Source organism: Odocoileus virginianus, unplaced genomic scaffold (genome assembly GCF_023699985.2).
Source record: "Odocoileus virginianus isolate 20LAN1187 ecotype Illinois unplaced genomic scaffold, Ovbor_1.2 Unplaced_Scaffold_6, whole genome shotgun sequence".
Classification (NCBI taxonomy): Eukaryota; Metazoa; Chordata; class Mammalia; order Artiodactyla; family Cervidae; genus Odocoileus; species Odocoileus virginianus.
Window position 1 is genome coordinate 2,936,988 of NW_027224268.1, and position 14,578 is coordinate 2,951,565.

The window sequence follows — 14,578 nt, forward strand, 5'->3', positions numbered from 1 at the left end:
GGACTGAAAGAATCCCACCAACATTCTCTGCCACCCTGGGAGTCCTGACCAGGCTAGACAGCTGCTTGTGCATGTGTGGTTGTGTGCTCTGCCTCTGACCTCTCTTCCTAAACAACACTGGACATATAGAAAGCACCCAGTCCTGAGGCAGGGAAGTGGCACTGTGAACAGTCTCTGTGGGGAGGAGGCCGTGAGTTGTGGCTGTCTGAGCTACATGCTGAATTGCCCAGAGCTCCTTTCACGCATCATACAGCTTGCTGTCTACATTGATCAGATTAATCACAAATCGCCGTCTCCACAGCTGAAGTTAATTTTTAAAACATTCCAGGGATTGTGTAAGTCATATAGTATTTCTTCATGGGATTCCTTATTTTCTGCACAAATACACTTTGCCAGAATTCTTAGTATGCTTGTTTATGGTAATGTTCCAGGAAACTTTATGATATTCTCCAAGACAAATTGAGATGCTAAAACTTTTTTGCTGATGTTTTTACATTTAAATATTGCCAAACGAAAGAAATGGAAGAGTTTTCTAAATACGGACAACAAGGTCCAGCCAGAAGAGATTTGTTTTTGCTTTCTCCTGTTTTTAACATAACTCCCAGCATGGTAAGTCCACAGTACCCAGTTAGTTAAGATAAACTGTGGGCTCTCATCCATCTTTGACATACAGAGTCCAAGTCCAGCAGGCCCAGGGATGCCCCCAAAACATCTCACTTTACTGGATGTGTAGGCAGCTGAGAACCCAGTCCAAAATGCTCAAGCTATCAAGTGTATCCCAGTGTGTGTTGATGCATCTTCAAATTTCCCATGCCATGAGTATACAAAACTTTGAACTCTCCACTGCTTCTTCTATTTCTCTCACTTATTCTTAATCCAATGGAGACTCACTGGAAAGTTTTAAGGAGAGGGCTGACCTCATCTAATTGATTCTCAAGGAGAAAACTCTAAGACATGGACTAGAGGGGACAAAAGAAGAAGCAAGGGGAAACCCTTGGGGGGGGTGGTTCCAGTGAGAGAGGACAGTTATGTGGCTGGGGGGTGGCAGGTAGGAGGGAGAGAAGGAGATGGACTTGACACATGCTCTGGAGTAGGACTTAGCACCTGACTGCGTAAAGTGGGGAGGAAGAGTGAGTTGTCAGGAATGATGCCCAGGTTTTCGACACCAATCAGTCTGGACACTTCTGGAACAGGGGGAATGGATGAGAAGCAGGGAATGAGTTTTGGAGAGCTGACCAAGAGTTCGGTTCTGGATGTCCTAAGCTCAGTGAGACATCTCGAAGGATAGGGCAAGAATTGACAAGGGATTAATCTCCAAAATATATAAACAGCTCATGCAGCTCAATATCAAAAAAACAAACAACCCAATCAAAAAATGGGTAGAAGATCTAAATAGACATTTCTTCAAAGAAGACATACAGATGGCTAAAAAGCACATGAAAAGATGCTCAATATCACTAATTATTAGAGAAATGCAAATCAAAACTACAATGAGGTATCACCTTACACCAATCAGAATGGCCATCATCAAAAAATCTACAAACAATAACAGAGGGAATGGAGAAAAGGGAACCCTCTTACACTGTTAGTGGGAATGTAAACTGGTACAGCCACTATGGAGAACAGTATGGAGGTTCCTTAAAAAACTAAAAATAGAGCTACCATATGATCCAGCAATCCCACTCCTGGGCATATATCTGGAGAAAACCATAATTCAAAAAGATACATGCACCCCAGTGTTCATTGCAGCACTATTTACAATAGCCAAGACATGGAAGCAACCTAAATGTCCATCAATAGAGGAATGGATAAAGAAGATATGGTACATATATACAATGGAATATTATTCATCTATAAAAAAGAATGAAATAATGCCATTTGCAGCAACATGGATAGATCTAGAGATTGTTATATCGAGTCAAGTAAGTCAGAGAAAGACAAACACCATATGGCATCACTTATACGTGGAGTCTAAAAAAAGTGGGTACAAATAAACTTATCTACAAAATAGCAATAGAGTTACAGATGTAGAAAATAAACTTGTGGCTACCAGGGGGTAAAGAGGGGGTAAGGGATAAACTAGAAGATTGGGATTGACATATACAAACTATTATATAGAAAATAGATAACCAATAAGGGCCTACTGTATAACACAGGGAACTCTATATATTCTGTAATGGCCTATATGGGAAAAGAATCTAAAAAAGAGTGGATATATGTATATATATAACTGATTCACTTTGCTGTACACTTGAAACTAACATTGTACACTTACTTACATTGTAAGTCAAGTATTCTCCAACAAAAATTAGAAAAAATTAAAAAAAGGGAATGCAGCAGAGAGAGCCTAAGATTTAAGATTCACATTTTTAGGTCATCAACATACAGATGACATGAAAGAGTAAGGACTGGCAAGATCACCTAGAGATAGTTTAGATAAGGAAGATAATAGGGTCAGAGACTGATCTCTGTAGAAATGAAGGCTGGGAAAGGAGGCTGAGGAGTAATCAGTGTGAGAGAAGGAAAATGAGAATGCTTTGTGATGTTTTTAAAATATGCCCACCAATTCTTTGATATTCCTCCTTTTAAAAGTTAAGCCCAATTCCCCTTCCCTTATGAAATAGAGCAGGACTCTATAGTCTTTCCCCAACATGTCTTCCTCTTGCTTTTTGTCTGTAGAAAAATTTAATCAGATAAGTGAGAAAATGCAGAAGCAAAGGAGACACAGTAATAATAGTTTCAGTTCAGTTCAGTCACTTAGTCATGTCCAGCTCTCTGCAACCCCATGGACTGCAGCACACCAAGCTTCCCTGTCCATCACCAACTCCCAGAGCTTGCTCAAACTCATGTCCATCGAGTTGGTGATGCTATCCAACCATAATAATAATAGTTTGGTCATTAAGCAAAGTCAAGGACCTTTAGTTCCTCCTCAAGGGCTATAGATAATATTCTGAGCTATATCCTTTGAGTTGTTTCATAGATACTAAAGCCCTCACCATGTGCAAGAATGTAACTATACAGTGACCAGGCTGTAGCCATGACATAAGCTGCCACAATTCTGAGAACTGGCCTCAAAGAAATGGGAACAAACCAACCCTGGAACTGAAGATTAACTGTACTTAAAACAATCAAGATTAACACTGATCAGACCACCACATGATCAATTCCAAGATAGGACTGTCAGAGTTGACTATGTTGTTTCCACTTGTAGCCCCCTCCCCCCATCAATACACCCCTGAAACTCCCCTATGAGAGCTTTTGCCTACTGATTGTCAGTGAGGAGTTGGCCTTTGGACATGAGTTCACCCTGTCCTCTGAAATTAAGCAAACTTCCTTCCCACCAATCTTGCCTCTCAAGTATTGGCTTTTGAGTGGTGAGCAGTTGGACCTAACACTGATGTGGGACTGTAGTTAGTGACTGGTTTCTGATGAAGAGATTATCGTGGGAGTGATGGAGAGTAACTTCTGAGATTAGGACATAGGAGGCATTATAATTTCCTCTTTGTTATCTCTCTTTTGTAACTCTTGATATGTAGGAAGTCAGCTGATAACCTCATAAGGACACTCAAGCAGCCTTATGGAGAGGTCCACAAGGCAAGGAGCCCATGGCTGTGTGAGCACATCATCTTGAAAGAAGATCCTCCAGGTGGAGTCAAGTCTTTCGATAACTGCAGCCTCGGCCAACAACTCAACTGTAACCTGGTGAAAAACCCCAGGCCCCATTCAGGCACACTGCTCCTGAATTCCCCATTCGCAGAAATGGTGAGATAATAAATGTTGTTTTAAACCACTAAGCTTTGCAGTATTTTGTTGACTTGCAATAGATAACTGTAATATATGTGGGGGCCAGAAATCGAACAAAGGGAAAACTTGAAGGACAAGGTGATAATCTTTATAAAGGTATTTGCTGCTTTGGGATTTTGATTTTTAATTTGTATTAATCAAATCTGAGATACTATGGACTATTATTATGTACACTAGGGGAAAAAATGTTGCCAGGTAAACTAACTTATTGCTCATTATCTTAAAAATTATTTTGTGCAATTGTGTGATAATTCTGAGCATGAATTGGAAATAATGGGGTTATCATTAAAGAATTCAGCCAGCGATGCCCTGCTTTGCTCTCTACTGCCCTCAGATCAAAGCTCAAATTCCTTACCCAGACATGCAGGGCTCCTTACAGAGCCCACGCTGCCTGTGAGCATGGCAAGCTGGACACGTAGACTCGGCATCCTCTGAGGCCCTCCACCAATGACTGCTGGGAGCACAGATACCCCAGCTCCTGAGCCTCAGCGGGGATCATTCTAAGGCTTGGGCCCTACTGTCTTCTAGAACTCCCCAGCAGAATTAAATCACAATAGTAACTCATTTACATAACATGTCTTTCCCTTCTCTGTCCTACTAAAACTAGAACTTTTGGGGACAACCTCCCAAATAAACCATGCACGTTTGAATTCTGGTCTCAGAGTCTGCTTCTGAGAGAATGGAAACCTAGAGAGGAAGGGCTTGGGAGAATGGAGCACCAGGAACTCCCCACTTATTCTACACACATCCCTTGATGGTGCTGGGCAAGCATCAAGCTCAAAAGGCTCACTGGTGATAACATGTGAGAAAGTGCTTTGTAAGAACGTCAGCTTTTATGTATTCAATTTTTCTTGAGAAACAAATTTGAAATATTGGAATGTCACTGTTGTTAGGGCAGAAGACCAAATCCAATGCAGTTCTTGAGGAATTATCTAATTTAAATTTTCTCCATCCCACTGTCTGTCAAAGAGACCCAATACTTATTTCTTAGGATTGAAGAGACAGTTGACTGAAAGCACACTGAAAAAGTGTTGACACATAATAGTGTTTCAACAAAATTAGCTGAATGCCAATCTGATTTATGAAGACTAGATAATATACTTATTCATTTTAATGTTTACATAACCTTAGATTATGTACATAAATTACATAGAAATAGGACTTTAACACCCCTTAAACCAATGAAACGATTGAAACAAGACTGCTCAGAAATGATTTCTATACTGTAATTGGGCATTTCATGGTCACAATTTCCTAGAAACACTTAGCTCTTGAGTTTTGGGTATATTCCCACAAACCCTGGTTTTAAGAATAAAGAAAGGAATGATATGCCAACCACTCACAAGTCATTAAAATCAAGTTTAAATATAAGATCCAATCCATAAAACCAAGAACAACAGACTCATAGCTCAGACTTCCTGTGGCAGGCTGAATAATGACCCCCCAAATAATGGTCATGTCATAATCCCTGGAATCTCGAAATGTTACCTTATGGAACAAAAGGGAAATTTCACATGTGCTGTTATGCATCTTAAGACAGGGAGGTCACCCTGTATTTTCTGAGTGGGCCAGGTATAATCACAGGGGTTCTTTTTAGAGGGAGGAACATGATTAAGAGTTAGAGAAAAGGCAAGGTGACAAAGGAAGAAGAGATGCAGTGATGTGCATACAAGCCAAGAACTGTTGGAGCCTCTATAAGTCTAACAGACAAGGAATGGATTCTCCCATGGAGCCTACTGAAGGAACAAATCCTGCCAACAGCTTAGTTCTAGCCCCATAAGACAAATTTTGAACTTCCAACCTCCAGAACTCTAGGAAAATAAATGTATATCCCTGCTCCCACCCCTGCCCTATGCTGCAAGGCTTGTGGGATTTAAGTTCCCTGGCCAGGGATCGAACTGATTTGATCTTAGTTCCCTGTGCCCTCGGCAATAGAAGCATGGAGTCCTAACCACGGAACCACCAGGGAAATCCCAAATTTATGCTATTTTAAGCCACTAAGTTTGTGGAAAATTGTGACAGTGGCAGTCCCTTAGCAGGGCTCTGAGAAGAATCAATTCTCAAACAGGGTGTAGTTTGCAGAAAGCAGGCCTCTGTCCATGAATACATGAACTCAGTAATTCCTTTCTCTCTCACATTATTGTTACTTGAACCCAATAGAGAAAAAAATGTATATTGCATAAATATAAGAAGGGAGTTGTTCCACACATCAAACTCAAGAACAGCAAAGTTAATAGCATATTTATCTTATGTGCCCAAGGCAGAAAGGTACCAGTGTCAGGACCTGGAATGCTGGAGATGGAGTTCAGATCAGTAAGTGTTCTAGACTAACACCATGCAATAAAAATATAATTCTAGTAGCCATATTGTTTTAACTGTAAAAGAAACAGGTGAAATTAATTTTAGTAATATACTTTATCTAATGCACTATATCCACAACATTATCATTTCAACATGTATTCAATATAAAATGATTAGTGAGATGCTTTATGTTCTTTATTACAAAGTCTTCAAAATATATTTTGCAATCATAGCACATTGCAACTTGGACTAGTTATGTTTCAAGTACTCAACAACTACATGGGGCTAGTGACTACTGTATTTACTGTATTGGACCAAGCAGGTTGAGAGCATCTAAATAGTCCCAAAGCCCAAATGGCGTTAAAACGCATGGGGATCACATAGGGAAATAGTCAGTACTTTATAAGAACTCTGTATGGTGTGTCAGCTACAAAAATACTGAATCACTATGTTGTACAGCTGCTGCTGCTGCTGCTAAGTCGCTTCAGTCGTGTCTGATTCTGTGTGACCCCATAGATGGCAGCCCACCAGGCTCCTCCATCCATGGGATTTTCCAGGCAAGAACACTGGAGTGGGTTGCCATTGCCTTCTCCATTAATTGACTACTAATACACTAATCGCCATTTAAGAGGCATATAATCTTCTAGGTCACTGAAATTAAGGTACGGTGTCTCAATTAAAAAATACAACAACGGGTGCTTATCTTAGAAATCCCTATAAAGCAGTCAGTTTTTATTGAAAGTCGTAAAACCTCAGGAAATAACCAGTGGACACGCTCTCGTGCTCCGAGCTCCTTGCCTTTTTCACGTGCCGTCTGTAACCTGGGGGCTGGGGGTGATTACACCTGGTCCCTGGGCAGTTCCTGAAAAACTGAGCATGAGACGTTTCCAAGCATGTTGCACAGATAATGAGCGTACCAGTTCGTGAACCTGAGACCACAGAAAGAAACCACAGCTCACTTCTTTAAAACTGTGCAATTGAAGAATCCTGACATCAAGCCTCCATTGTAATATTCTTGGGTTTAACTTGGGAGCTTTTCGACTTCTGATTTAATTTGGTGGCCCTTTGAAACTGAGGCTCCTGGAGGTCAATTTGTCCACTGCTAAAACAACTATTAATCTCATCTCCAAATAGCACTTGATGTCTCTTAAGTGGGCTTTCTAGCGATGCCAGAACCTCTAGCATTCCAGGAAATGTGATCATGAGCAAACTGCATCTCCTTACATTTTTATCACGAAAAGGAAAATTGAAACTTGCGATCATACATTCTAAGAACCGGGTCTAAAGCTTATTCTATTTGAACTTCAAAATCCCTTAATGGTGTGACTGACACTGATGAAAGATTTTTCCTGTAATTCAAACAAAGATAGCTAGGCTCACCTTTAAGAAGCCCATTCCAAACCGAGGCTCTCAGCCAGCTCTCCACAGAAACTGTTGACTAAAAATCTAATAGTGCAGAGGTCCTCACTCAGCTGGAAACAAATGTGCAACCCCCCCAGCCCCTTATCAGTACTTTGGGCAATGTCTGGACCCAGTTCTGATTGTCACAACCTAGGGAAGTTGCTACTGATCTAGTGTGCAGAGGTTACAGATGCTGCTAAGAATTCTACAATACATAGGATCGCTCTCTAACCACCCTGAACAAATAATTGTCCTGCCCAGCCCAATAGGGCTCAACAGTGCCACAGCAGAGAAAGAAACTAGGCTATGCCTCAGAAAGCAAGAGAAACAGGAATACTTTTTCAGTGAGTGATTCCCAAAAGGCTGTTCTAGGGCTTCCCTGGTGGCTCAAAAAGTAAAAGGTAAAGAACTCGCCTGCCAATGCAGGAGATGCAGGTTCGATTCCTGGGCAGGAAGATCCCCTGGAGAAGGAAATGGCAGGCCACTCCAGTATTCTTGCCAAGAAAAGTCCATGTACAGAGGAGCCTGCAAGGCTACAGTCCACGGGGTCGCAAACAGTTGGACATGACCGAGCGATTAAACAACAGCAACAGTGCAGCACTGGGGAAGAGCAGGGACTCCAGACCAGATGGCCTGGGCTTCAATGCCGGTGTTTTCATTTACTGACTGTGCCTCTTGGGGCAAGCTGCTGGACCTCTCTGTGCCTCCTTTTTCTCTTCTACAACACGAGGATTATAATAACAGTATCTTCCAGGCAGAGCACTTACAGGCTTTAAATAGGTTCATATCTCTCACGTGTTTAGGACCGTGCCAGGCCTACACGATGCACTATAAGTGTGTATTTATTAGGTGGCTTTGCTGATCTCTGGAAAAATAAGTTTCAAGGCTTAGAAAAGTTTGTGAGAGGTAAAGAAACAGCTTCAGACTCTGAATTGCCAGGCAAGAGAGAGTCAATTTCATCTGACAATCCCAGCCTTTCTTTCCAGGTTCATCAACCTTAATCACAAAGGCATTGAGTAGAGGGCCCCCCAGCCCCCCATGGAGGGCTCAGTAAACCCTCACCATGGATCGTCCTCTGGTTTTCTCCCTCCTTCCCCAGCAAAACTAGCCACTGACGATCAGTTGGCCCCCTTCCAATAGAGTGGAAAACACAGGACGGTACAAGCACGGAACACAGCCACCCACAGACAGACACACACGCCGGCCCAACGGTGGATGTCTGCTGCCCACCGAGTCCGAACGCACCGGTGGGTCCGCGCACGTCTCCCTCCTCCTAAGGACGCAGCCAGGTGGGGCACAGCTGATGCCAAGGAGGTGCTGCGAAGCCCGCCAGAGGGGCGCGCGGGGGAGTCCATAGGCGCACCCAGCCTGACATCCTCTTTGAATTCCGGCTCAACGCGCACAGATACACATGCCCACGGGTGCCTAGGGGGACGAGGGACAAAGAAAAGGGGCCAACGGTGGGGGGCGGAGAAGCTCATGGCCCGGGGCCAATCGTCAGCCAGACACTCACCTGGTTGCCTTCCCTACTCCACCTGCCACCCAGGAGAGCAGAAGTGGGAGCGCCAGAGCCCAGGGCTGCAGCATCTTCGCGGGGGGCCTCCTTCTTCCGTGCCTCCTGCTGTGCCCCCTCGGGAGGGTGCGGAACCCCGGGCGCCCCGGGGCCACCACCTCCGCTGCGGTCCGCCGCTCCGGGCCTCGGCTCCTCCTGAGGCTAGGTCCTCGCGGGCGGGAAGGGGACGCCGGGCAACTGCGGCGGGGGCTTCTCGCGGCCCGGGAGAGGCTAGGGGCGCCCCGGCGAGGCGCACTGCGGCTCCTCTCCGGGTGCGCGAGGGAGGGCGGGGCGGGCCGTGCACAAGTGGCCGGGAACCGCCTCCAGCATTCACTCTCTCAATAAGACACTTCTGTCTTACTTTCTGCGCTTTCATACTCTGCGAGGTTTTCTTCCCAGATGGCAAATCATGGGCGGCTAGAGCTGGAAGGTCACCAGGTCCTGGGCGACCCCTTCAGCTGACAAGTGATCTCTCCTGCTCATTTGCAACAGCTTTCCTGACATGGGGGCCGCCAGAGGATATTGTAATATAATAACCAGTGCAGAAATCACGGTAGAAACACCAGTGCTATATGAGCTCAGAGCATCCACGTGGGTTATTTAGAGGTTCTTTGTTTTGACAGCTTGTTATAATTGAATGAATGACTGGTCCCTCCTGCACCCCCTCCCTGCATCCACACCCTGTAGCTTCACGGTGGGCAGAGCCTCTGGTCCCACACTTTGGCTTTAGATGTGGCTGCGTGACTTGCTTTGACTAATGGCATAAGGACTCAAGGAGAATGAGGATCAGGGGGAACAGAGCTACTTGGTCAACTGCAGACCTGTAGCAAGCCTAGTGTATACCAGCCAACCCGCAGATGCATGAATAAACTCAATCATGGTCAGCAGTGCCAGCCAAGCTACTGAGGCTTATTGGGATAATTTGTTACACAGCAATAACAAACAATCTGATACACCTGTGACCTGGTATCAGAAATAAAATGAAAAATATAGAGAAAGAGGAGATTTGTCTTGACTGTAAGCTTGACTCCTGGTTACATAATGGGTATATGCCTTAATTCTAGGCAGTGAAATATGCAAAATGGGGATATGGCAGATGTCTGCTGCAGACCATGGACGTCTGTACTGGTGTAAGCCATGCTCCACTGGATCTTCTGTTTTATGCATGAAGACATCTTAATGGACTCAGTATTCTTGGTTAGTAACCACTTAAGCCTTGAACTGTTCATAGCTAATAGTGACAAGCATTATCCTAAACACTTTACACACATCTTACTGAACACTCACAACTGTATAGGTTAGGGGTGAATAGCTCCCTCATGTTTGAAGCATCCAACTGAGAGGCAGAGAGGTGAAATGACTTGCTCCAGTTCACAGAGATAACAAGTATAGCACCAGGATTGGAAACCAGCGCCTAACTCCCCCTGGGCTGTGCCACTATTATACTGACCCCTTTTTTTCATCTTCTTACTCCTTGGTAACTTCAGATGTCAATGAGTCTCATAAACAAGGTAATAAGATGACCTCTTCAAGGCCATTACTAAAATCCTTTGAAATCTTCATATCATAACTAGTTCTATCAACTGAAAATATCAAAATTGAATGGAAAGAATATAAAGGCATGAACGGTATACCTACAAGTATCTTAAAGCAAATGCAAGATTAAACTTGTCTAAGTGTGGGTTTTTCCACAAGCAGATGCTAAGGCAAGGATTTGAGTGGAAGTAGATTGCTCTACCAGAGAAGGAACTGGCAACCCACTCCAGTATTCTTGCCTGGAGAATCCCAGGGATGGAGGAGCCTGGTGGGCTGCCGTCTATGGGGCCGCACAGAGTCGGACACGACTGAAGCGACTTAGCAGCAGCAGCAGCAGCAGATTGTTCTACAGGCACACAAAACAGTAGTAGGGGAGTGAGGGAGTGAATCGGGAAGGGAGGAAAACAACAGCAGGAATATATCAAGTTATCATGGGGCCACTGAAGCGTCAGGCTGCCAGCATCACCCAGAGCCAGCCTAGATTGTGCATCGCCACATGATCTCGCTCAACAGGCGAGGGAGCTTTTAGACACCATCTGAATTCAGAGATTGCCTAAAGGGCACTACTTTCTATCAGGGCACTGATTCTAGGACTTCTGCTTGCTGAGCTGGAGGCAGAGAAAGCTGAGGGCAGAGAGCTGAGCCAAAGAAAGCCCTTAGTCCTGCAGATGCCAACTGGTGAAGTCCTATTGAAATGTTAAGGCTGGAGGCATGTGGGCAAGGCACCACAGTGACTGTGACCTAAAATCTAGAAATTGAATTGAACTGAGACTTAAGTTTTCACCCATGCCACTTCTCCCCAAACATTCAGACCCAAATCACTCCCTCCTCCACAAACACCATTATTCAAAAAAGTCCTACTAGAACATGACGAACCTCCCACCGGCTTAGCCCTGAGTTATCAAGGGTCAGAATTACATCTTGCATAACATTTATCTGCCACTTCCTAGCTTTAGTTTCAGCATTTTGATGCCATTTCTGCTTTGTTTTTTTCAGCGGTGACTTTTGTTTAATTAAAGGAGGTGATGAACATGACAAGGGGAACATGAAAGGGGAAACTTTCAGAGGAAGTCAAACACTCCTCCGCCAATGCACCCATTATTTCCTGGGAAGAGCTAGTGACGAGGGCATGGTCAGAAAACATGAGGAACAGAGAAGAAAACCTGGAAATGATGTGCGGCCAGGCGAGAAGATGCTGGTCACAAACCGCCACTTAGAGGCAGGTGTTTGTAATAACCACACCGGCAGGGCTGACTTTGAAGAGAACTGCTCTTTAGATGGCCCTACTGAATTCTACAAAGGAAAAGCAATCTTTGATCAGAATCATAAAATCACCCGCCCTTTTTACAGGGATACTTATTTTTTCCCAATCTATTTCCACTTAGCCCCCTGCATGGAACAGGTGTGATGGGGTATTTTTGTGCTTGCTGAATATATACACATAACACACATATAAAGCTTTCAACCCTTATGATCTGCCTGAGGTTGAGATCCAGAAGTTATATTGAAATACCAACACCAGAAGTAAAGCACTGTTGGATGAAAAGGCAGGGTGGGAGGGTGTCCAAGCCAGAGTTTTCAAACTTTAATGTCAATACAAATTACCAGGGGGTCTCTTGTTAAAATGTTCCCAGGTGGCGCTAGTGGCAAAGATCCTGCCTGCCATGCAGAAGACACAAGAGAAATAGGTTCAGTCCCTGGTCTGGGAAGATCCTCTGGAGGAGGGAATGGCAACCCACTCCAGTATTCTTGCCTGGAGAATCCCATGGACAGAGAAGCCTGGCAGGCTATGGTCCATAGGGTCGCAAAGAGTCGGACACGACTGAAGTGACTTAGCACGCACTTGTGAAAATGCAGGTTCTGTCTGTGTGGCTCTGGAATGAGGGCTGAGTCTTGATTACAAAAAGGAACCCAAGTGGTGCCCAGGCAGTTTGTTGAAAACCACTTAGGGCAGTGAGGGTCTAGAGACCACCTGGCCCAGTAGTTCTCAAGTTCAGCTGCATATTGGGATCATCTGGGAAACTTTGAAACTACTGATGCCTGTGACCCACCTAAGGTGAGTCTACTGTCTGGACTACGGCTTGGGCATGGGGACAGTTGTAAACTCCTTGGGTGGTTCTATTGGAGAACCAAGATTGAGATCCATTGATCTGGACCAGCGCTGACATCTTACAGATGGAAAAACTCCATGTGTGAGGCGCCTTGCCTGAGGCCACACCCGGATGAGTTTCCATCACATCAGTCCTCCCCTTCAAACTTTACAACATTTTCTCCATCACCAATCCTACCGAAGAAGAAAATGGCATTGCTTCTTCACCTTCCCCATCAATTGTACCCCAGCAACATGGTCTAGAAATAGATGTCTTTTCCTAGTCTGTTTCTTTTCATGTCTGCTTGTTACATGAAAGGAAGCAGTGAAGAAGTGTTAGACTCAATGCAGACACTGTTAAATTCTGCAGGAGAAAGTGTGTCTTTAGGGACACATTGCTTTCCTTCATCCCGTGCCTGTCAAGGACTCTGTTCTTGGGGATTTATGGTAGAAAAAAAAAATTCCAAACAACTTCATTCTTCCTTTCTTTTCTCCCTTCCCACCTCACTGCCTCCATCCTTCCCTGCTATATTGCTGGCGAGTCTGACTCTTTACAACCCCATGGACTGTAGCCTACCAGACTCCTCCGTCCATGGAATTTTCCAGGCAAGAATACTGGAGTGAGTTGCCATTTCCTTCTCCAGGGGATCTTCCCGACCCAGAGATTGAACCTGGGTCTCCTGCATTGTAAGCAGATGCTTTACCATCTGAACCACCAGGGAAGTCCATAAAACATTTACCTGGAAGCTACAAAATGCCAGGCCTTGGTATTTATTGTCCACTGAGTGAGGACACTTAGTGGAGATGGGTACACAGATGGTCCCTGGTTCCTTTTACTCCCTGGTGACATGGGCTGGACAACCAACAATATAAGAACATATGATCTTTAACAATAGGACTCTCACTTCTTAGGAAGCAGGGAAAAATGAAGGTAAGATTAAAAGAGGAAAAAAAATCATAATCCATATTCTCCTCAAATTTTGCCAACTCTCCACTTGAGATTTGGGGAAGAGAAAGTAATTGATATTTGTTGAGTGATTATGACATGCTAAACATTTTAGTCTTCCCTGATAGCTCAGTTGATAAAGAATCTGCCTGCAATGTGGAAGACCTGGGTTTGATCCCTGGGTTGGGAAGATCCCCTGGAGAAGGGAAAGGCTACCCACTCCAGTATTCTGGCCTGGAGAATTCCATGGACTGTATAGTTCATGGGGTTGCAGAGTTGGACACGACTGAGTGACTTTCACTTTCAAACATTTTAGAGCGAGTAACTGTTTACTCTTAACAACACCTATATAAAGTACATATCACTACACAATTTTACATCAATGGGAGATTTAGAGCAGACAAAATCTTAAGATCACTTATCAACATAACAGAAAGAACATGAATTTTGAAGTTAGATCTCACTGAAGATTAATTTTGCCACCAGATTTCATTCTTCATGACATGAAGTGGTGGTGGTGGGGAGGGGAGCGGGGGTCAGTTCACCGCCAGCAACAGTGAATAATGTTGTATGTGGAGGGGAGGGGAATATGTTATAGTGAGGAGCAATAGGAGTTTCTTCAGATTTTTAAGTGAGTCTATGACCCTTTCAATATGGTTATTTTATAGAAAAATCCCCTTGTCCATGAATAGAATCTTGTTGTCTGCATGTGAGCTCCCTTGACTTTTACCAAATTCATGTTTCCAAATTAAGGCACTCAATCATCAGGGGCTTTTTTGTCTTTATTGGGGGAAGGTATGGCTTGAGTTCATCCTGAGCACTTCCTTCCTGTCCCATGTGTAAACATCTTTTGCTATTTTCTTGTTCACAATTGAATGTAATAATAACTTGGCATACGCCTACCAGGCTTGTCTATTTACTTTTTCCTATGTAAACCCTATAGAATGAT

General features: G+C 44.0%; 1 protein-coding gene across 3 annotated transcripts in view; it reads right to left on the reverse strand.

Annotated features, from left to right (window-relative positions):
• The window catches only part of EGFL6 (EGF like domain multiple 6), a 54,084-nt gene extending 44,703 nt beyond the window's left edge, over positions 1-9,381 (reverse strand). For all 3 annotated transcript variants that reach the window (XM_070462610.1, XM_070462609.1, XM_070462608.1), the window contains exon 1: positions 9,020-9,381. In XM_070462610.1, coding sequence (XP_070318711.1) covers positions 9,020-9,093 — 74 coding nt within the window. In that variant the 5' untranslated portion in view covers positions 9,094-9,381. The remainder of the gene's footprint in view (positions 1-9,019) is intronic.
• Positions 9,382-14,578: the final 5,197 nt, after the last annotated feature.